The sequence below is a fragment of the Halichoerus grypus genome, chromosome 4 (assembly GCF_964656455.1).
Source record: "Halichoerus grypus chromosome 4, mHalGry1.hap1.1, whole genome shotgun sequence".
In the NCBI taxonomy this organism is placed as follows: domain Eukaryota; kingdom Metazoa; phylum Chordata; class Mammalia; order Carnivora; family Phocidae; genus Halichoerus; species Halichoerus grypus.
The window spans coordinates 182431068-182455237 of NC_135715.1; the positions used below are offsets into that span (position 1 = coordinate 182431068).

General features: G+C 41.2%; 1 protein-coding gene across 1 annotated transcript in view; it reads right to left on the reverse strand.

Annotated features, from left to right (window-relative positions):
• Positions 1-24170, reverse strand: part of COL4A4 (collagen type IV alpha 4 chain) — a 118371-nt gene that overhangs the window by 43537 nt on the left and 50664 nt on the right. The window contains exons 13-28 of the mRNA XM_036073722.2: positions 22818-22898; positions 21962-22015; positions 21637-21696; positions 20693-20737; positions 20324-20377; positions 19493-19562; positions 18843-18947; positions 15162-15326; positions 12908-12997; positions 11674-11837; positions 6464-6536; positions 5390-5496; positions 3538-3721; positions 2052-2120; positions 981-1088; positions 276-494 (exon numbers count right to left, since the gene is read on the reverse strand). Of these exons, the coding sequence (XP_035929615.2) occupies positions 276-494; positions 981-1088; positions 2052-2120; positions 3538-3721; positions 5390-5496; positions 6464-6536; positions 11674-11837; positions 12908-12997; positions 15162-15326; positions 18843-18947; positions 19493-19562; positions 20324-20377; positions 20693-20737; positions 21637-21696; positions 21962-22015; positions 22818-22898 (1648 nt within the window). The remainder of the gene's footprint in view (positions 1-275; positions 495-980; positions 1089-2051; positions 2121-3537; positions 3722-5389; positions 5497-6463; positions 6537-11673; positions 11838-12907; positions 12998-15161; positions 15327-18842; positions 18948-19492; positions 19563-20323; positions 20378-20692; positions 20738-21636; positions 21697-21961; positions 22016-22817; positions 22899-24170) is intronic.

The window sequence follows — 24170 nt, forward strand, 5'->3', positions numbered from 1 at the left end:
GAAGCAGACAGATGTCCAGTAGCTGCTGAATCAACCCGAATGGACTGAGCCACAGTGAGCTGCCCTGAATTTGAAAACAACCCATAAAATATAAAGACAACGCTACAGATGCAAGTTCCTTGAAATGTGACCAGTGCTCATCTAGGAGGGAAGATGCTTAGGGGGGAAATCTTGCATTCTAGATTTCTATGGCTAGATAGTCTAAATACTCTGCAGTGACCTGTTCCAGAGCTGAGCCAGCTTTATGGACCACAGGGACAGAGCGGCCCTCATACCTGAAAAGCCTGGACGTCCCGGGTCACCTCTGTGTCCTTTTGACCCTGGCACTCCTGAAAGACCTCTCTTGCCTGGGGCACCTGGTCGGCCATAGGCAGTGTCTCCCATGACTCCTTTCTGACCATTTGCTCCACGAGAACCAGGTGAGCCTGGGGGCCCGAGAACGGAGGACCCCTTTTCACCTCCAAAACCTGGATCGCCCACGTCACCACGAAACCCTATTGAAAAAAATAGTTTAAATTTTTAAATGTACAAATATAGAACCAATACAAATGGAAGGCTACTACTTTGATAAAAACACATTTTTTAAAAATACAAGAGTATTAACTAAAATTAAGAATAACTTACTAGGCAATGTTGCTTTGCCACCTTTTGTAAGAAAATACATTGTGATTTTGTATCTCCTAGAAGCCAACGATGTTTCCCTCATTGCTTTCATTCACTGACAGTCTGTCTGGACTGAGCAGTTTCTATCAAATAACAGACCAATAATAGGCTGGAACTCATGCTTCAGGTGGAAGGAGCCCTGAGAATTTACAAAATTACCAGCACCTAAAAGTTATCAAAACATAGCTAAGAGCTTAAGGTTTCAAGAAAAAACATCCCTCCCCCCCATTATGTAGGGCTCCCTGGGCCGTCTGCTTACTAAGCTCATTGAGTTTAGGAGGCATATACACATTCTTAAATGAAAAACACTTATTTACCAGGTGGACCAGGTATTTCTGATATTCCTGGTTTGCCACGCTGACCTTTTTGCCCATCCAAACACCTCAACCCCGGAGTGCCCCGAGGACCTGGAAATCCCTTTGGTCCTAAATAATAATAACAAAACACAGGCTCAATAAAACACAAATCAAATGAGAACAAAATCAAGTGATTTAAAAAGAATCTACACTGTCATTTTCAGAGTATTTCTACTTTATGTAAGTAATGATGTTGCCTCACCTGGTTTACATAATCATTTTATGAATCCTGTGCTCCAAGTAAGTGTTTCAAAGAGAGTGATTTTGTTAAAGCACTTTCTCAGAAGCCATACTTTAAAGGATTCTCCCTAAAAGCCTTTGAGACACATACCACCACTCCAATAAATCTTTTGGTGCCTTCCCATGCTCCGTCTCAACACAAATATTCGAGCAAACCTCCTCCTTGTAGGAGGAAGGAGACGGCAGCCAGCGTGTGGCCTGCTAAGAAACCACCAGGATAAAGGCCAAAATCTATTTCCCTGCACCTTATTATATGGCCCTCAAAGGAAGTATAGGCTAGAAGCACCTGCAAAAGGAATCGAGATTTTTTTTTTAAACGTTCTGTGATTTCTTACTGGAAGTTCTCTCAGCTAAAATAACTTTAAAGGAGGTATAACCGCCAAGTTAAAATTTGAGTGTTCACATCCCTTGAGGCTTGGAAAGAATAATAGAGTAAAACTTACAATCACTAAGCACATTATCATTTTTCACTCTTGGGGCATAAGAAAAGAAAGAAGGTACAGTTTTAAAATTCTCAAAGGGCAGACATTTCTACTGATACGTGATCACATCAAGGTAAATTTTGTTGCACAGAAATTTAAAAAATAAATCAAACAACCCCACCTAGAGTATGTCCAAACCAGTAGACTTGAGCCCCAGTGTGACTTACCACAAATGCTGTTTTCCCAGAGTCCCTCAAAACCTGATGATAATTATCCTCACTAGTTGCCAGATGATTAACTATCGGTTCATCTGTCACCAGTTCCTTTACTCTGGGGAATGTGTAAAACAGCAATTTCTCATTGATCCTACCTGGAGGCCCATCAAATCCTGGGGGCCCTGGCCTCCCAGGGTAAGTGACGTTACAAGAAATTGTATCGCCTGGAATGAAAACAAACAAACAAACAAAGTGGCATTCACACCACCGATAACCCCACGTAAAGTGAATCTCAATGATAACTCAATCAAGATATTTTTTCATATAGTATATGTGGATTTCAAGGGAAAAGAAGACTCCCAAGTGTTCTTAGATCATCTGAACTACCTTTATTCTGAATTTTTAAAAGATGGGTCCTGAAATCTGAGCTTCAACTATCAGACAGCTATGAACATAAGGGGAATAAGAAAAATCCCAAGAAGTTTCAGTTTTAATAGCCTAGGAAAAAAAAAATAATGTATTGACAGGCCCAATGACACCCAATACAATGGAATCGGAAGACCTAGCAAATCATGAAGTAGGAGCGACATCGAACAGTGAGCTCAGAGGACTGGACTCCTGGTTTGGGGGTGGGAGGCCTGTGTAGATGAGGACACTCGGTGAGGTATTAATGCCAGTAGCCATTTCCGGAGGGCCTGCCATGGATCTGGGCCTTCATATGTATCGTCTCTTGGTTTTGTTAATGACTCTGCACTGTGGTCACTGTCATCCCCCCATTTTCACTGGTGAAGACAGGAAGACTCCAAAGCTTGGGCCTCTTGGTTCCCTCCCCCTTTGAAATGGAATATTTCTCTTTTATAAGAGAACAAATGGATTATAATGTATTGCTTCATATGCTCTCAAATCAAAAATGTATCAACTGAATAAAAATAATGTTAGATTCTGATGGGTCCAGAACCATAACCTTAAGCCTTATTGAGGACCAAATTATTGCCTATGTTTTCAAAGCAAGAACGAACAATACTATCTCAGTTCTAACACTTCACAATTAATAATGTAGCCTGAGGCATATGTACATATTACAAAGGAAAAAAATCTTAAATAAATCTTCCTCCAGCCTTTTCAAAAGCTTTCCGCTCTAATACTGCAAGTCACTTTACCGTTTAAATTCAGATAACTGTCAAATATATTTGAAATCCCTTCTTTGTTTTTCTTCCTAGAATGCTTACACACGGGTTTTCAAGGACAATGATGTATTTTTAAAATGAAATGTTAGTGTTTTTTATTAAGATACACTGCACTGTCTCAAAAGACTGTAAACAAATAGATATTTTGAATATGTATGTAAATTTAAATACAGATTGCACGAGTTGGTACTGAGAAATTGAATGAAAGGCAATTTTGGTATGCCAGACAAATACAGCAACAAAGACATTTTAGTATTTTAAGAATTTGTTTTAAATATTGATTGTGCTATAATGTTTTTATTTGTTAGACAACAATCAAGGTTTGAACAGCAGCTAGAAGGAATGTTATTTAGCGGTTCTAACCATAGCTATAATAACTTTGCCCAGGAGAGAGGATCACTTTAGCTTCCATTATTTCCCTTGCCATTCTGTAACACAAAACATTCAAAATTACCTTTCTGACCCTTCAAGCCCTCGAGGCCCCTCTCACCAGGGCGGCCTGGAGCTCCTGGTGGCCCTCTCTCTCCTGGTGGGCCGGGAAATCCCAGACCTGGTTGTCCCCTAGGTCCTGCTCTGCCCGGGAGGCCCGGCGGTCCAGGAGACCCTTCATCACCTGGTAATGCGTCTTCATGATCCCCCTGGGAATGTTTGCATCATGAGTCAGTTAGCAATCTTTGCTAGTCCATGAGTTCAAAGCAGTCATTGTCATAAGCTATAGAAACACATAGAAAAACCTCATAATTCCAGGAGACTCAATAGCAAACGTAATTTTAAATGATTAACTCAGCTTCTTATTCATATTTTACATAAATATTTACAAACACTTATATGCTGGTGGGGGGGTTGAGCCTCAAATACAGAAAGCCATGTGTGTGTTATATGTTAAATACACTTGAGAAATTTTATGTGAGAACAACTCGCTGATACCAAAATAATGAAATACAGAAATATATAATTTGAGGGAGGTAGAAGGCTTACAAATTGAACAAATAAGTTCTTACGTATTTGAAATTGTTGTCCTGTATTCTTATGAGGAGACACAGGGATAGACTCTACCACCCTCCACATCTGCAGGCCAAGGGCTGACAAACACTTTCTGCTCCTGCTTAAGAATTTGACCTTTGCTTAATCGTCTAGTTTTGTTCCTCAGGCAACTTCATAAAAACAGGGTGTCAAGTACATCACAAGGCAGCATTGCTTATGGTAAAATCAATCCCCGCTGCAAAGCTTGCACCTGGTCTGGAAAACTAGAAAGATCTTTGTGGAGCCCTTGTTGGGGCTTCCTCGAGCGGTGGTTCCTGGAACTGGCAAGTTCCCCATAGGGTCCCTGCAAGCTGTGCTCCGGTGGAGAAGAAGCCTCTCAAGCCCCGGCTGCCACCGCGTCTGCCCCATGTGGGGCTCATCTCGTTCACTCCAAAGGAATGAACAGTTTCCAGGACTCTCACGGACAAGGAAGGCCTGATGTTCTCAATGGCAGGGAGCATGTCTAACAGAAGCAGCACGTGTGTTGGCGTAAGACAGACTGGGGTTTTCACTCTAGTTTAGCCTACTTGATAGGTAGGTGACCTGGAGTAACATACCCTTAGCCTCCATTTCTGATGGTAAAATCTAGAAGCGAATTGCTCTTCAGAAGACTGATGATACGCACGAAACACCTCATTCAGTTCTTGTGACATTGTAATCAATCAAAAATGCCTCATGTACCCAAGATATTTTAAGTTCCTTAGCACTGGATCATGTCTCATAGTCTTTTCTTATGACTTGCGTTACCTACACATGGTCTCCACCCAAAACGTGTTTGAAAAGTGCAGAAATATCACTTGTCAGTGGGATTTCCCATCAGCCAATATGTAAAAATTCAGGGGATTTGCACTAGTTGACCCTCCCTTGCTTGCGACCTCCCCTCATGTGCCTCTTCATCTGGGGACAGAACCAAAGGTCATTATCAGGACCTGTGTTCTATCCTCCGTCCTATAGAGTTAACTGAACAGGCCTGAGGTCACTGGGGGCTTCATAGATGTGAGGGCCCCTGAAACAGATACACACCATGAGAATGATACAAAGACCGAAGACAGGACAGGGAGTCTTGCTATAACTAAACCATTACTCAGGATTTCAGACCATCTGCAATTACGCCACACCTTTTATAACAATCATCTTTTCGTGGCAGTCACTAGAAGGCAACTCTGATTTCTAGCACGTTGACACTTGACTGCATTATAGTTTTAAATTGAGAAGGTGAAAACAGAAGCTTCATGGCCATATAAGAAAAGGAAATTCGATAGCCAAAGAAGAATTATACATACTGGGGGGCCTGGATCCCCCTTTTTTCCAGGAAGTCCATCCTGACCATGCTGTCCCTCTTGTCCTGGAAATCCTGGGAGCCCATCAAGACCTCTTTCTCCTTTCTGCCCTGGAAACAAAGGCCAAAAGATATTCAAGCCTTCTCAGCAGCAGGTGAAGTAGAAGGAAACACAGGACAAAGATAAAAGCAATGACCTTGCCTCTGCGTGGGCTGGTAGAGACGCCTCGGAGTGTCTCAGTTGACTACAGTCACACAAAGACAACCATGCAAAAGTCGGAGAGAAGAATGACAATTGCCAAACCCACTGACTCTCTTATTTGCCAGGGAGGCTGTGTGTGGAGGCACCAGTCAGAACAGCATCTGCCCCTGCTTGTATGGCACCAAACATGGTGCCCCATCCCCTGGCAGTGGTGAATGGGGGGGGTGGGCAGTCTGTGGTTGTGCACTGCCCCCAGCCTAGTCCACTTCTTCTTGATTTTTTTTTTTTCAAACTAGAACTGAGAACGTAGAGCTCTCTTTCTTTTTGTAAGAACTTGGAGCTTTTGGCAGGAAGGGCAGCATACCCACAGCCCAGGAAAGCTAGTCTTGGGGAGAAATGTAGATGGTGTAATGAAAGATGCAAAATGCAGGAAGAATCTCCTGGATCCAGCCGTCCCAGTGCGAACCCTACATCTATTGCTTCAAATTTTGTTTGGGTGAGTCAATAAATTACTTTTTTTCTCTAAAATGACTTCAAGCTGGGTTTCTCTCTTGACCAAAATAGTCTTGATTAATACAGGATGCTATAATGCACTGGATAAACAGTAGGCAAGTCAAAGGTGGTCTTGTGTCAAACCCAGATTCACAATAATGAGGACTCTAATATGTTTTTTATGTTTTCAAATAAGGGATAGAGGATTTGAGGCTCAACATTCTCACAAGAAACGGGAGGGGCAAGGAATATATTTTAAGCAATCTCAACAACCCTGAATCTTGTTAGAGAATTGATCTGTGGTCACAAGGGAAAAGAATGCAAGAGGATGGTTCCTGTATCATTCATTGAATGGCAGGGAGCTACGTGATTGACTAGGCTCACCTTTCACTCTTGATACAACCATGTCACCCTTTTCTCCTTTGCTGCCAGGTGGTCCTGAGGCACCATGTTTCCCCTTGGTGAAAAATAAGAGGAACAAATCAGTTTAATTTTGATGAGGTAAAAGTTATGCATGTACATCTAATCTCTCTCTTCTTTCCTTCTAAATCACCTGTTCTAGATTCTGGTTTGGTACTCTTAGTATCATTCTCTTCCTTGCCCTCTAACGTGGGTCCTACCTTACAAAACTGAGGCTCTTGATCTGCATTTAAAAGTTTGTGGACTCTGGAAAAGGTCTGTACCAGATTCAACAGAAATGTATACCAATATCAATTCCCTGGTATGGGCAATGTACTATGGTTATGTATGCTATCATGGGGGAAGCTGAATGAAGGGTCCATGGGAACTCTCTGCATGATTGTGCAACCTCTTTGGGTCAAAAATAAAATTTATCTCAAAATAAAATCTTTAACTATCTTGGGCATTTTAATGTAGAGTGTAGAGGAAAGAGGAGGAGGGTAGGTTAACCACAAGAGCTGCCACTAAAGCTGAAGGGAGAGGTTTAGCAACAAGTGTGTGATATTGCGGGAAGTTGATGAGCAAGAGGAGGGAAAATAAGAACCTTTGTTATAGTTCATATATTTCCTCTCTATAGCAAGTAAACAGCTAATTTTGGCCAATGGGCTCATCATCTTTTGACCTCCACATTGCTCTGAGACTCGACTATTTGGGTCATGGTTTTTATAAGCATTATGTATTATTAAATATTAATCCATGTCAAAAACCTGGAAACCTACCATCAGTATATTAGAGTGGCCAAGCATCATAGTAAACACAGCTACAGAAACACCATACATAGCTTAAGGTTACTTATCCCATGATCTCAAAAATCAAGAAACTCTAAATCAAGAATTTAGATGGAGGTGAAAATGACTGAGCAAACAATTCTTCTCTCACAGAGATGCCACCTTGTCTTATTTTCATACAATCTAACAACATGTTCATGCAAGCTTAATTACCTTCTTAACAGGCACTTTATAAGCAGTTAACTACTAAGAGAAGAAGGTGCCAGTAGAGATAAGCATAATGGCAGTATTAAGCAGTAAGAATGAAGAAGAAGCCAAAACCCTATGCAACAGGCTTAAAAACCCAAATGGCAAAAATGCGTGGGAGCCATTTGATGTAGAGAAAAAGCATTTCCACGCACCCCCTCGAAACCCCCAGAAGCATCACTATAGTATAGCATACTGTGTAACAATGTTTATGAGACACCAAAAAGGTGGGTGGAACAAATTTCCAAGTAGAAATAGCTGAATTAGACAGGAAAGGAACTTTAGAAATTATAAAGTGCTAATATGGGTTGAATGTTGCTTTAATTCTTAATTTTCCGGTATATGCTATGTCGTAAGTGACAACCAGACAGGGCCAAAGTATTCAGTCCAAGAGGCAGATAATGATAACGTCCTTCTGATAAACTATCAACACATAAAACCATTCACTAAGCTTGTGAACCAAGTCCACTCCAGAAGGCCAATGCCGGTGGAGTGCTCCTGGGAGTCTGAGCAGTTTGTTAGTTAGCACATTGGAGATTTAGAATGTACTCTCAATTGCTCTAATGCTCTGCAGATACAGAATTTGAAGCACTAGAGTCAGATCACAGACTTAGGTGAGCTAGTAAGGAAAAAAAGTGATAGCCAGCACTTATTTTGGAATTCACTAAAGAGACATTTACTGAGAACCTAAAGTGCCAGGCTTTACTTGGACACAACAGATAACAGCAGGTAAGGGATTCAGATGAGAGGTCCAAACTCGAGATACAAACATTGGCTTTGCCAGGTTTTTCGTGATATTTCGTGCACAGAGTAGATGGATCTGTTTTGAAATGGTTCGCATCCGCTGACCGTTATAAGTGACTCGAGTTGAGGAACAACCTTTCAGCTACTTGGCTGCTCAGAACAAAGTCACTGCCCCATAGGGCACTCCTCTGAAGGCTAGACAGTGCCCACCTGTCCCATCGTTATTGAAGAGCCTTCATCCCGGGATGACCTGGAGCCTAACCATCAGCCCCAATGTGCTCTTTTCCATTTTCCCCAGGGAATGCCATGAAAATAGGGCTCCAGTCTGAAAGCCTTAAGTGAGGGTGACAGTTAGGCTCTCCTTGTACCACCCTTGACACCCGTGCAAAGCAAATGGTAGGTTTCCAGGTTTTTGACATGGATTAATATTCAATAATACACATTACAAGGACACAACAGATAACAGCAGACCATCTTGCCTTCATGGCACTTAGATTCTTAGTGAAACAAATGTTGAATCTAAAAGATTCTTGGGCCAAAGGTTCCCAGCAGCTGTGGGATCAAGAGCTACTTGTCACTGTTCTAAGATCTGAGATCACTAAATACATGTGTTAATACAACCACAAAATCTCAGCAGCAATAAAAGAACCCCTCTCTGCCAGGCATGTACCGGTTGTTTAAAACATGGTCTACATTAGGGACTTTAGCCACAGAGGCTGAGGGGCCGTGCCTACCAAGGGAAGCAGATGGATGGACTGCGTGGGGACATGAGCACCCAGCCCTACTCCCACAGGCATGGCCACCTCTCAGCTCCTGGAAACTGTAGGAATGCACTGACCCTGTGTTAATGAACTTCCAATCTCTCAAGGGTAGCCATAAATCTTATTAATAATACAAAAACAAACACCACAAAGGCAAAATCAACATGCCAGTGGATCAGATTTAGCCCATGTCAGTTTGTGACCTTTGGTTTGCTCTGCAACTCACTGGGGGCACTGACCCTGGTTGTTCACTGGTGTGTATACCTTACAGTCCTCAAAATATACTGCTGAATTGAATCCTTACCAAGAAGCCTGTAAGACAGGTGTCATTATATCCATATTATAAATGAGGCACTGAAGCTCAAGAAGACTGTAGAGCTCACCAATGTCATAGTTGGGATGTGAAGGTGGGTCCACGTGCCCCTAAGGCCCCGTGCCTTGCACTATAGCATCTTGGTGGGAAACCCCCATCCTCAGACTATGGTGATAAATACAAAGCACTGGTCTAACCACAGAAAAAATTGCAAAGAATCTAAACCTACTTTTCTTTTTTCTACTCTCCTACCCATCTGTGGCTGCTGAGGCCAGGGACCAGATGCTGAGAGAGGACATGTCAGGGGAAGTGAGAGCACCCACAATGATCACCCATGGCTCCTCTGTGCTCTCTCCTTCTACCCATTCTTCTCCCTCCACCATTTTTCCTTTCATGGTGCCCATGCTATGGACCTAGTCCCTCACTATGACCACCCTGTGATGAATTTAATGCAGAGAAGTCGTATGGACAGAATCAGACACAGAAAAAGGACGTTAGAAATAGAACCTCCCCAAAGAGGTGAGCCCTAGAGCAAATGAATTGCAGAAAGCTCAGCCAGGACAACCCTGGATGAACTAGTCATTCACACTAAAAGATGTTAGCCCTGAGAAGCAACTCAAGAGGAAGCCACAGAAATATTTTAGAGCCAGTATACGCTTCATTAAGAAGATTAAGTACCAACATAAAAAAATGACTATGCTAAAATATTTAATTAAAAAAGCAGCAATAAAATACAAAGTACTTAACAGCTGCAGCCATGTTCATTCAACACACATGCATTAAGGAATTAGCTTCTTGCTGAGTGGACTTTGCCAGGGTGCTTTGCACGGGTGTCAAGGGTGGTACAAGGAGAGCCTAACTGTCACCCTCACTTAAGGCTTTCAGACTGGAGCCCTATTTTCATGGCATTCCCTGGGGAAAATGGAAAAGAGCACGTTGGGGCTGATGGTTAGGCTCCAGGTCATCCCGGGATGAAGGCTCTTCAATAACGATGGGACAGGTGGGCACTGTCTAGCCTTCAGAGGAGTGCCCTATGGGGCAGTGACTTTGTTCTGAGCAGCCAAGTAGCTGAAAGGTTGTTCCTCAACTCGAGTCACTTATAACGGTCAGCGGATGCGAACCATTTCAAAACAGATCCATCTACTCTGTGCACGAAATATCACGAAAAACCTGGCAAAGCCAATGTTTGTATTTTGAGTTTGGACCTCTCATCTGAATCCCTTACTTGAATATCATCTCACTACCTACTCAACACCTCGACTGATCTAACAGGCACCTCAATTTTTTTTTTGAAGATTTTATTTATTTGACAGAGAGAAACACAGCGAAAGAGGGAACACAAGCAGGGGGAGTGGGAGAGGGAGAAGCAGGCTTCCCGCCGAGCAGGGAGCCTGATGCGGGGCTCGATCCCAGGACGCTGGGATCATGACCTGAGCTGAAGGCAGATGCTTAACGACTGAGCCACCCAGGCGCCCCAACAGGCACCTCAAATCTAAGACGTTACCAATAATACTGCTTCCTTCCCCCCATTGCACATCGACACCTCACATTGTCTTCCCCATTTGGGCCTCAGCCTTTACTTTTCTTCTAATATCCCGTGTCTAGCCTAACAGCCCATCTAGTAGCACTGTCCTCAAAACATCTTGAGAATCTGACCACTTCTTGGCATACCCAGCACCAACATGTTAATCTGTCTACCATCACATTTCACCAAGATTACTGTAATCATCATCCAGCTCATCTCCCCACTTCTTCCCTTGTCCCCTGTGATCTGTTCTTACCAGCGCTATCAGAGTGATCCATTTGAAGCTAATGTCAGATTATGTCTCTCTCTTCTTAAAACTTTCCACTGTCTGTCCCATGTCATCCAGAGCAAAAGCTCAAATCCAACCCACCTACCAAACCCCATGCTCCACAGCCCCTCCTAACCTCCAGCCACTCCCCTGAGTTCATCTCCTCCAGCTCTGCCCCTCAAGCCACACTAGATGGTGATGGCCTTTATCATCATCATCCATAAACACTCATCTATTTGTTACATAGTGTGTCTCCACCCAACCCCTGGAGTCCCCAGGAGGGCAGAGACTGTGTTCTGCTCCTTATTGTATCCCCAGCACCTAGAACGGCACCTGGAACATAGTAGGTCTTCAATAAATATTAGTTTGATGAATGAATGAATGAATGAATGAATATAGATGATTTTTTGGGTCATTAATATACATATATATATAGGTTCAAAACATAAAATATATATATCACACCATACATCAGAAAGAAGGACAGTTGAATTTTATCTCTATCTGTCTCTTTCAACTAGAAAGTTTGTTACTGATAAGAGCTACTCACTGGTGGTCCTGGAGATCCTTCAGCTCCAGGAGGGCCTGGGTGACCTTTCTCTCCAAGCCACCCAGGGAGCCCCAAGTCTCCCTTACTACCCTGCCTCCCAGGAAGTCCCGGAGGTCCTGGTGGGCCCATGGGACCGGGCTCACAGGCACAGAGCCCCGTGTTTCCTAGACAGAGGATAAAAGGCAGCTTTGTCATATCTCCTGCATAAAACCCCAAAAAGCCTTTACTAAACAAAACCAGAAATGAAATAAGAACAAAAGGTTCTGATAATGTGTGACGTGGGGGCATGGGGCACTGTGCAGGGGCTGCTAGGCATGGTCTGTGTGGGGCAGATATATCATTTTTAGACAAATGGGGTATTTGGGGTCTTAAGAAACCCATCCTGACAAACTCTAGGGGGAAAGTTGATATCCAACTCTACCAAAGAAACTTTAAAAAAGCGATCTTATTTTTTAAAGTGTGAAAATCTTTTATTCAGTTTCTACTGAAGAAACAGAAAAAAAAATGGGTTGGAGCATAAACTCTAAACAAATAAACAAACGAATATGTGAAAAAGGACTATTGAGTGCATTGCGTATTATAATTGATAATTCACTACAATGCATTTTCTAATCATTGGGACTTTCAGTCTAAAAGAAATGCCTTTAGGATAGTCGAACTCAGCTGTGTTTATGCTCTCATACCCACCTATCTCAGATGGTCAAAAAGGCATTAAACAACCTTTAGGGTGGAGAAACCTAAAGCCAGAGACATTTGATGTGTCTGGGAAATATGGACGCACAGAGAGAAAGGGAAATAAAAGATCCATACTATCCTATCTCTGCTTTTTCAAGGAATAAAAAGGACCTCATGAAACAAGTCACCACTCTGAGGCAAATTTCACAGCAGGCAAGTGTCTCCTGTAGACCCTCAGATAGAAGGACTTGATTTTGTGATATGCAACTAATGAATCATTGATCAATGCATCAAAAACTAATGATATACTACTATATGTTGGCTAATTGAATTTAAATAAAAATAAATAAATAAAATTTTAAAAAAGAGAAGAAAAGAAGGACTTGACTTCTGGTAAGTTCTAATCACCTCATAAGCACATGATGAAAAGGAATGCTCACAGGGGTAAGTAAGGCATATAACGCGTCAAAGTGAAGTGGCGCATTGCTCACGTCATAAATGCCCCCAACCCTCCGTATGCTGCAGTCTTCTGGAAATCCTACCTTTGATGCATACTTGCCTTTTTCTCCTTTTGAGCCTCTTCTTCCTGGAGGACCCACTTTGCCTTTTATTCCTTGTGGTCCAGGGTGTCCAACACTACAATATATAACTTTATAGTAGGGAAGGGGGGCGAGAGAATCACATAGTCTCTGTGAATGTCTTCTAGAGAACAAGTGGGAGTGCCTCTTGCACTCCCATCTTCCTCTCAAGCCCACCTTGTTTCCACTCCTTCCCCATGATTCTTTCTCTCTGATAGAAGAACATATATATACAAATAGATCATACAAATGTCACAGCATATTCCTGCTACCACAGCCAGCAATAAAGCCATCCTACTCTCAATCCCAACTTAGTGGGTGGCAGAGCAAGGCAACGGACAACAAAACAAACAAACCAAACCAAACCAACAACCAACAAAACAAACAAAATAACTGTATGACAAGGATCTTTTTCTCCTCCAATTATGAATAATTACCAAATTAAAGAAAGCATAACACATAGCTCATAGAAGTATAAATCCAGAGACATCTGATTAAAGGTGACATTAAACACAAACAATAAATTCCTTATTCTTCCCAAATCCCAGTAACATAGCAAATAGTACAGGAATATTATAAAAATGCGTAAGCCTGCAGGACAAAGAAAAGGGGACAGAAAACAACAGCAAAAAAATATGAGAGAACCTAGCAGACCCTGAAAAGCTGACATCTAAGCAGGCTGTGGGGAAAGGCAAAAAAGAGCACAATTTACATGAGAAATCTCTCCCAGACTTCAGGAATTGGCCCCTTTTTTTTGAAAGAGAGAGAAAGAGAGCATGTGCATGGGAGCAGGGGAGGGAGGAGCAGAGAGAAAGGGAGAGAGAGAATCTTCAGCAGACTCCATGCCCCACACAGAGCCCAATGCAGGGTTCAATCTCATGACCCTGAGATCATGACCTGAGCTGAAATCAAGAATTGGATACTTAACTGACTGAGCCACCCAGGTGCCCCAGGAATTGGTACCTTGAAGTAGAATAACAGTGATGCCTCAATCTGAATGACTGGTTAAAGAAACAGTTCAATCTTAAGATCTCCTTCTCAAAAATTACAGCAGTAACCGTGACCCCTCAGAACTGGAGGTAACCGACAACATAGCAAGAAGAAAACTTTGAAGTAAACTATAAAATTTAAAAAGTAGATGAAAGAAGGCATTTCATCCCTAAAACATGAACAGATGGCTACAAAAGAAAACATCAAAACAATAGCAACAACAAAACCCTAAGAAATTAAAAAAAATTATTATGAAAGCAGAAATTGAAAAATTCTGGAGCAGAGTTGTAAGATGGAGTTGGGGAAGTCTACTAGAAAGTGTTACAGAAAAATATAAAGGTGAAGAAGAATAAGGATGAGAGAAAGAGACACGTAGGGTGGATTCTCTAACAGGCAAATGTATAGAGTCCAGAAGGAGAAAACTGAAGATATGAAGTATCTTCAGAGAAACACTTCAAGAAATTTTTATTTTATTTTATTATTTTATTATTTTAAATTTTATTTTATTACGTTGTTAGTCACCACCCGGGTTGCCTGGATCCCCAGGGCTGCAGGGACCTCCGGGATCAGATGATCTGATCATCTTCTATGGAAGGAAGTCAAAAGATTAGGCTCAAACTCAAGAATGAAAAAAACAGTGGGGCACCTGGGAGGCTCCGTTGGTTAAGCGACTGACTCTTGATTTCGACTCAGGTCAGGATCTCAGGGTCATGAGATTGAGCCCCACATGGGGCTCCATTCTAGGCATGGAACCTGCTTAGGATTCTCTCTTTCGCCCTCTGCCCCCCCCCAAAAAAATTAAGAAATAGCAATACAAGTACATTGAAGGTCACTAGAAAGTCAAATAACAGAAAATCCAACTACTTGTGTGAAAATAATGTCCCCTGGGGAGGAAGGAACAGGAGAAGGTTGCCTGGGATGGAAGTTCTTCATAGAACTGTTTGATTCTCAAGCAGTCCATCTGTACCTCTGATAAAAATTAAAACTACACTTAAAAAATAAAAATCATATCCACTTACAAAATTCCGTAATTCACACTTAAATGCTCAACCAAATATTTTCATATGCTGTAGCTGATGTGATATCCAACATCAGTCTACTTTTTAGTATTATTAATAATACTAACTTGGCTCATGAAATATCAGATAATTTTTAAAAATATTTAGAAAGTCACATTTTCTGCATGACACTGCAAATATCACATGCAACATAAATGCCAATGAATGTGAACGAGGAGCACTTTACCATCTGATCCCGGAGGTCCCTGCAGCCCTGGGGCTCCAGGCAACCCGGGTGGTCCCGGGTTCCCTGGCTTTCCTGGACTGGATTCAGCTCTCCCAGGGATACCAGCTGCGCCTGGAAATCCCGGATGACCAGGAAGCCCTCTTGGCCCAGGAGGTCCCATCATGCCTCAAAGAGAAATCAAGAATTAAAACCACATATATCTCTCAGAGTAAACTCTTGTTTAGAAGAAATGAAAATCAGTACATTCTTCCTTAGGCTGTAAATACTTTTAAAGGAAAAAAAAAATGTACTTCAAAATGACTTAATATCCCAGCCACAAAAATACCTTACCTTCTTTGAAATAAGCACACAAATGGAAACAGGTTTGAGGAATCAGATTTTCTTACTTTTCCCCTATTATTTAGGGTTATTGGGGGAAAATACATATTATTTAATTAAAAATACTATTTTTTAATCTTGCCACTTTGATAATTTGGTTAAAAATAATCTGAATGAACATATTAGCACATGTAGTAAATAAAAATACAGACTCATGTATCATCTATGCGAGACATAGAATACCATACCTTTCATAGCAACCTAGGTTGGTGGGGAGGCAGAGAGGTGCTGGATTTGAACCCAACCTCTGTCTCTCCAGCCACATGTACTTAAGTAAGTTACTGAACTTCTCTACTCATCTGTATTTACCTCAGAGGCTTGTTATGAGGAATAAATAAAATAATTCATGTAAGGACCTTAGTGCAATAGCTGGTAATTGCACACGCTCAAGGAATGCTGAGATGTTCAGTGTGTTCAGAGGTCAGAGTGAGTCAAAGCTAAATCCTGCTTTCCTGTGGCATCCAACCCCCTTGCTGGGGACTTTGGCTAAAGACAGCTCGAAGCCTTCCTATGAGAGTGACCACTTCTCACAGCTCCTTCTTCCTGAGCATGAATCTCTCAGTGGAAGACCGTAGTTTTCAAAGATGGCCGCCATGGTAGCTCTTCTCCCTCACACTGTTGTAGAAGCTTGACGCTCTCCTAGCAAGAGGTGACATGTCCCCTTCCCCTTGAATGTGACAGCTTTTCGTGATTGTTTGGACTAATGAAGTACAACAGGAGTGACACTATATATATATAAGGTCAAGGTTAGGTCATTAAAGATGATTCAGCTTCTGTCTTGTGAGCTGAAATGCTTGGGATTGCAGGCCTGAGCCACCATGGAAGCAGTATCACTGCTCTGAAGCCACCATGCTATAAGGACGCCTAAATAAGTACAGAGCAGGACAGAGAGGCCATGAGACTACACGAAAGGTAGAGGACAGAGACGCCCAGCCAGTCCTCACGTTCTGGTTCCGGCCATTACGTGGCTGCCACCATAGGAACATCTCTATCTAGAATTGCTCAGCTTAGCCCTTCCTGAACTCTTGAACCACAGAGTGAGGGGTAATAGGCTGGTTGTTGTTTTAAGCCACTAAGGTTTGGGTAATTTTTTCAGCAATAGACAACTGAAACCCTGTCAGTAATCAGTTAAGTGGCACTCTAGCCAAATTAGCAGCATTCCTTATTGTGTGCATGTGCTGGGTCTTTACATACACTTTCAAATGTTATCCTTACTCCTCAAACAATCCTGCAAAAAGTTTGTACCTTATAGATAGGGCACAGAAAATTTAGGCCACACATGAGTAATAATAATAGCTAACATTCTAAGAACTGTATACATATTACTTCTTTCAACCCTAACGAGAACTGCCCTCTGAGGATGAGAAAACTGAGGCACAGGTTTAGTAAATGCCCAAGGTCACACAGTTTGTATGCAGTAGAACGTGGAATGATTTTAGACCATAGTGTAAATGCATATCTATTTCAGTATACTACATGAAGTGGGGCAAGGCTGGGATTCAGTCACAGGTCCAAACTCCTGCTTATCTCATGGTAAATACTTTAGATGATTATAAAATATGTATAATAAAGGCTATAGACATTGGTGTACTTAAATGAAACGTGCTCCTGTGGACTTGGCTGCCATCTTGTCTTCATGTCACTCCTAAGACCTGTCTCCAAACCCCTACGGTCATTGGATGGACCTGGATGCTACCTGGTATCTTGTCCCGGTGCCATGGAAAATCCTCAACAGCCTTTCAACAGGGAAAATGGGTTACAGTGTCTGGCATATAGCAGCCCTGACCACCCATGAAATCAATTAAGTTGTGGCCAGCATTAAAAATTTTTTTTCAAAAGAAAAAAGTGGCACAGAAAATATAATATATCATACACAAAAAGGTATTATTTTGTGAAATTTGTGTTTCTTTTTTTCTTTTGAAATTTGTATTTTAATCGTATGTGGATGTGGATACATGTATGTGTGTGCAATGCAATGTAAATGCAATATAACATAAAATGTATTTTTTATAATGGGTTGTAGTCAAGATTTGAAAGCCACTGGGTTAATTCTTTTTAAAAATCTTGTGGACATAAGAGTCTTTCTATTACATTTGGTTTTCAGTCCGCTAGAGATATGTGTTGCTTACTCCCACTGGGTTTTTATTTCAATCTGTTGGAACCCCTATTTTATTATGACCAAGCCCGAAAGGAGATATCTAAGACCAGGTGCTAATGATTCCTGACCAGTTGAGTACTCTCTCTATGACTTTTATAGTCCTTGGTCAATTAAGCCAAGGCCACAGTATCTACAGTTAAGTCAACTAAACAAAGCTTTGCCCCCCTTTGTAGTGGGTTATCAGATCCCACAAAGTGGAAGCTAGAATCGGGGATAGTTAAAGAACTTGGTAGTTAACAGATGAATCTCAGGAAACTTCTTACTCCTTCTCAGTAAATATAACAAGAGACACAGACTGGATAAAATTACATCTATTCAAGACTCTCTCTTCACATGTTAAATCAGTTCTCCTGAGTTCACAGAATGCAAATATCCTCTAAACTTCTATTCCTAATCTTACTTGGGAATATCAGTCAGCACAGCACTTGAAGGAGTTCAAAGTCCTCTATCAATAGGATTCTTTCCCAGGCTCTTCCTCCACTATTACCATGAGCTCTAAGGTGTTTTTGCTTGGTTTGTTTGTTTTTGGAGGGGGTGCGGATTTGGCGGGGGGAGGGGGGGGAGGTGAGGACTTTTGTTTTGGTTTTGGTTTCTTAACTAAGGCTGAATCACATTTCATTTTTTAAATTTTTTAATTAATAACATTTTTAAATTCATAATCTGATTTGCGCCTTTCACATAGGAGAGGAACTCAATTTTAACGAACAGATGTCGACAGGGAGAGCCTTCCAAGAGGGTTTTAAGACCTGAAAAAACATTCTACCCTGGCACCCATTTCCAAATCTTATCTGCCTGTGACAACCTTGCGGGATGCTTCTTACCCACACATATTCCTCACCTCCCCGCCGCCCCGAGATGCTGACTGAATATTTCTGAGGTGCAGTTGAGGAGCCTGGCTTTCTTCCAAGGAAGCCACTCATTGGTTTGAGTTCAGTGGCTCTTAAGTCCAGCTGTCCATTAGAAATAGGAGGTGCTTTTATAATAGCAGACACCTAGATCCATGTCCCAGAGAGCCCAACATGCTTGGTCTGGGGGGCGGGACAGTCATGAGTTTTTCTGAAACGCTCCTAGTTGATCTCAGTATCAGCTAGAGTTAAGGATGAGGATGTAGGAAACCTGGCGTACAAGAGCCAGGAGAGTTCTACCTGCACAGTCCTCCCCTGGTGGACCGGAGGGGCCGGGAGGACCAGGTGGTCCAACAGACCCCGTTTCTCCGTAGCGGCCAGGGTGCCCCGGATCCCCTGGAGGGCCTGCCCAAAACAACAACACATGTCAATATAATAACTATATACATACATTTTAAAATTCACACACAATTACTTCTTGTAAGACTTGGTTGAGCACAACTAAGAGACTGTTCTTGCGATTTCTCCCGACATTTAAAAAAAAAATTGCAGGATCTCAAACTAGAACCCCCTTCTTCAGCTGCCCCTGCTCTGCAAACACATGAACTGGGGGAAGCACTGTCTCTCTCAGTGATATGGGTCACTTTTTTCTTGGAGGCAGCATCTCGGTAGGTCTTAATCAAATGGTTTAGCAATTAAAAAAAACCCTACTTTTGGAAAGGTGAGATAACAGTTTCTGCATCCTAAAACCACATTTGGAGTCGTATGCCCATAGAGATGATTCAGATGCACCTATCTACTGGCACCTGTAAATTATACATTCTTGCCAAAATTAATGTATTTAGCATACCAGGTATGCAATGTACAGAAATACTGGGCCAGACTCTTCTGTCAGGGCACCCAAATCCCATTTCCTAATAATTTATGAAGGAAGCAAACTGAACACAAACCTTTGAGTGGAAGAGATGGAGTTACCAAAACCCCCGGTGGTCCTGGGTACCCACGGTCTCCGGGATCCCCCTGAAATCATTCATTCATATGCTTTTCTTAGAAATATTAGTATTTTTCTCATGCTGCCCATAACTATTGGAAGGAACAAGAGTGCATTCATATAAGAAATGAAGATTATAGGCTGACTGGAAACATGAATGGTTCATGGAGTTCTGGGATAACAAAGGCACCCAGCCTCCCACCTACAAGCAGAAGATGACCAACTGACAAAACTCTCACAAAAGAAAAAAAATTAATTCCCAAAAAACGATTTCATGCTCATAAATTAGATACCTCTGAAACCATGAAGTTTCTTTAGATGTCCTATGAGCATTCACGTTGAACTTGGCACTCTAGGACAAATAGTCTATTCACCTATAGAACCTGAATCTACATCTTATTTTAACAGCAAATATTGTTCCCCTCAACTGTGTCCCCTTACTGCCACCATGGCTTGTCCTGAGCAAATGCTGGATGTGAGGTCACAGAGGTACAAAGGAAAGACAAAAAAAAAATGCACTAGAAAAAGTCAGGAGCTCTCCACTGCTCCATCTGATTATAATCCTCATGGAATTCTTGAAATTTCTGTTACTATTCACCTTCAAAAGGTTGAACACTTTCTCAAATGCAAAACGTAATCATTACAACATGCACTGGAATAATACACAATTAACTCTGTCTCTTTTAAAAGTTATGTTTTTTAATGATTCAAGTATTTTTTAAAAGGAATTAGTTAACATAAGGGATACAGAATTTTATCAGGCTGTACCCAAATACACCTGCCTTTTTACCTTTGGGCCAAAAAATCCAAATGATCCAGGCTCTCCAAACAGTCCTGGTTCCCCCTACAAATAACCACAAACATGCCTTTAAAAGAAAAATCTGGCTGGGTGACAAATTATCTCATTCTTGTTTAATTTGAATGACACATACTCACTAAGATTCTGTGCAAAATCTTAACACTGCTTTTGGGTTGTATCAGACAGTTTTGGGTGTTAGTTTTTGCATCTACAGCTAGATTCTGCAATTTGCAAAATAAATGTGTCTCCTTTTCCAATTAGTGTGTGCATAGCTGCATGCCCTAGTACAACTTTTGAATACACTGAATTGCATTTATGAATAAAAATGTACTTATCATCTCTATAATTGTGTGCATTTACCTTTAATCCTGGAAAACCTGGAGATCCATAGGAACCGGGATCACCCTAATAAATTCACAAAAATCAACACAAGCAGAATCAAATCAAAGTGCTTGAAACCAGTTCAATGCATTATTTTTCATCTTACGAAGCTGCTTTATGGATATTTCAACTCGTCTGCAAAGGTAGCTGAATAAAAGGAAATACGTATAAAATAGAGTCTGTTTCTTTTTAACATTTGCTATTTCAACTGATCTTCGGTTTTACTTTAAAAATTCATGTCCTTGCCAGTGTTTTAAAGTAAGAACATATTTTTGTTGTTGTTGTTCTTGTGTTTTAACTTATTTACCCTAATGCTTGCACTGGGCTAAATATTTTTGGAATCATTGCAATATACTTTGTGTAGAAATTAATAGGCACTCTGTGCATTACCAGCAAAAAAATTACCATGGAAGCCAATGTCATCCCATTAACTACTGAATCTGGAGCCAAATAAACTCAGGGCCCTTGCCCATGGGGGCTCTGGCCTCTAGAGTGACCCTATCAATGGTGACCCCATTAGTGGCATGTTTGGTGATGTTTGAGTCCTGATGCTATAGTTTTTGGTAGCTACTGCCCCGAGATCAGTACCCTCTTTTATCAAGTAGGCTTAAATGAACAATTCCAAGCTGCTATCACACTGACACTGAGCCCCAGTTGTGGAAGGAAATGCCACGATCCTGTTACTTCCCACCAATTCTATCTTCCGCTTGCCCATTTTATCTAAACGATGTCACTGGAAGGGATGTCTTGTTGGGACAGTTAGCTATGACATAATTTTTGTCCAAAATGTATTGTTCCTATTTGAGAAAATCTCTACTTTTGAGTTGTTAGAAATATAGATCTAGTTTTGTAAAAATGTGAGAGAGGAAGGCCTCCAACTCACTGATGTTAGGGGCAGCCTGAATGGCATGAATGATCCTTACCCGAGGTCCTGAGAACCCAGGGATACCCTTCTCTCCTTTTGCCCCAATTCCAGGTTCTCCCTTAAAGAGATGACAACATTTGGAGGTGTTCAAGCAACAATATTTCAGCAACATGGAATGCAAACACAAAATGAGAGAGAAAAATTCTTGCCAGCAGCTTAACGAAAACAACCACCTTAGAAGAGATGCCCTACAGAATCAGGATAAAATAGTGAAAACTTGGAGTAATATATATTAGCATTAAAGCAATGATAAAGACCATGCAAAAAAATTTTTAATTAAGATATCGTATCATCAAATAAAAAAGGGTATTTTAATAAACTACCTTGGGTCCCGGTGGTCCTGGAGGTCCAGTCATGCCAGGCATTCCTTTTATGCCCTAAAAATCACACTGAATATAATCAGGCTCACTCTTATTATTTAACATACTGAATGCCATGTCTTTCAGAAATTATCTCTTTCAAGAAACATTGTACTAATTTTTAAAATAAAGGATTACTCTTCAGTTGTTGCTAGTTAGCGACTAAGGTCCAGGTGCATTTATAAAGCTGACACAATTCAGGCCAGCTCTGTGTGAGAGCTGTAGCTTCGTGGGGCGCAGGGGATGTGACCACCACGGAGCCAGGGCAGCAGATCCAAGCTGGGAATGTCGTCCTCGAGAGGAGTGACTCATTTGGATCAAATTAGTGAAATTTAATCCAGTAACTGAAAATTGACAACAGAATCTTCAGGTGGCATCAGTAACATCCGTACTGCAGGCTGGTAGAGGATGTGATATTCGCCAGGAGTCTATTTCGTGCCCAGTACTATGCACCTGCTACCTTTTCAATCATCAAAACCTCAAGCCCATATGTAATAACAACTGGGCTTCCTGTGGTCCTTTCAGCCCATATATCAAATACAGTGTCAATGGGGGACACTGGGGGACACGTCACGGTTTAGCAGCCCACGCTAGGTCTGTGATTCAGCAACTGAATAAACTTGAGAATATGGGTAACTTTTCTAAGCCTCATTCTTCACGTCTGTACAATGGGACTACTAGCAGTACCAATCTGCTGAGGTTGCTTTGGGATTAATGCAGTGATGCCTGCAGGTGCCCAGCACTTTGCTGGCACAGGGGCATGTTTGGGAAATGCTGGCTGTTACTACTTTATCCAGGAAACATATGGATTGGCAATTACCTTTTCTCCTTTATACAGACAAGAATCAGGTGGCTGTACCAATAAGGTGGGTCCAGGAGAACCCTGCTGGCCAACTTCACCCTTTCAAAAAAATCAAGATAGTAGGAATTTCATATTAACTTTATTTTGAAATAAGATTTGAAGTGAAGATTTTCACCCACGTATCATGATATAATGCATGCAATCCCGTGTGTCATGGATTTAAAAGATAAATCATGGCAAATACGTCATGTAATTTGAAGTATTTATTGTTTTTTATAAGTAATGATATTTATCATTAAAAATAAGTTTCAAAAACAAAAGTGATTCCTAATCCTACCGTCAGAAATCTCTATTAAAACTTTGGTATAGGGTGCCTGGGTGGCTCAGTTGGTTAAGCGTCTGCCTTTGGCTCAGGTCATGATCTCAGGGTCCTGGGATCGAGCCCCACCTTGGGCTCCCTGCTCAGCGGGGAGCCTGCTTCTCCCTCTGCCTGCCGCTCCCCACTGCTTGTGCTCGCTCTCTCTCAAATAAATAAAATCTTTAAAATAAATAAAAACTTTGGTATAAATCTTTGTGATGTGTGTGCTTGTGTGGATGTGTCTATAAACATACATGTATGCAAATAATGTACATATGTATATACATGTATATGTAACCAAATGAGATGTTAAATACAATTTAAAATATAATCAGAATGCTATATAACATATGTAAACATAATTTAAAATACACAGTATGGTTTTTATTTTTATATTTTTTAAAGTTTTAAATTTTAAAATAATTTTACATTTGTCTTTTATAATACTATTTTTTGCACATTTTCCAATTATACTAGAAATTTTTCAAAAACCTGATTTTTAGTGCCCATCATAAGAATACGCTATCATTTATTAAGCCATTCCACTCTGGTTAGATTTAGGTTATCTCTTTTTTTTTAAGATTTATTTATTTATTTTAGAGAGAGAGAGCGAGCAAGTGCTCACACAAGCAGAGGGTGGGGAGAATCTCCAGCAGACTCCCTGCTGAGTGCGGAGTCTGACATGGGACTCGATCTCACCACCCTGAGATCATGACCTGAGCCAAAATCAAGAGTCAGATGCTTCACCAACTGAGCCACCCAGGTGCCCCAGATTTAGGTTATTTCTAATTTGTTTTCAATAATACGTTTAAACTCTCTGTATAAAATAATTAGCCAAAAGTTGTCATTTATGTCATTAGAAATGTTACTCTCTTGGGAATAAAATGTCGCTTGAATTGGGTTTGTCATAAATAAGCATAAATTCTCACCCTTAACTAGCAGATAACTATTTTTTACTTTTCGGACTGTATCTACTATTCTGCACTGAGACACAGTTAAGAGCAGGTGATAGA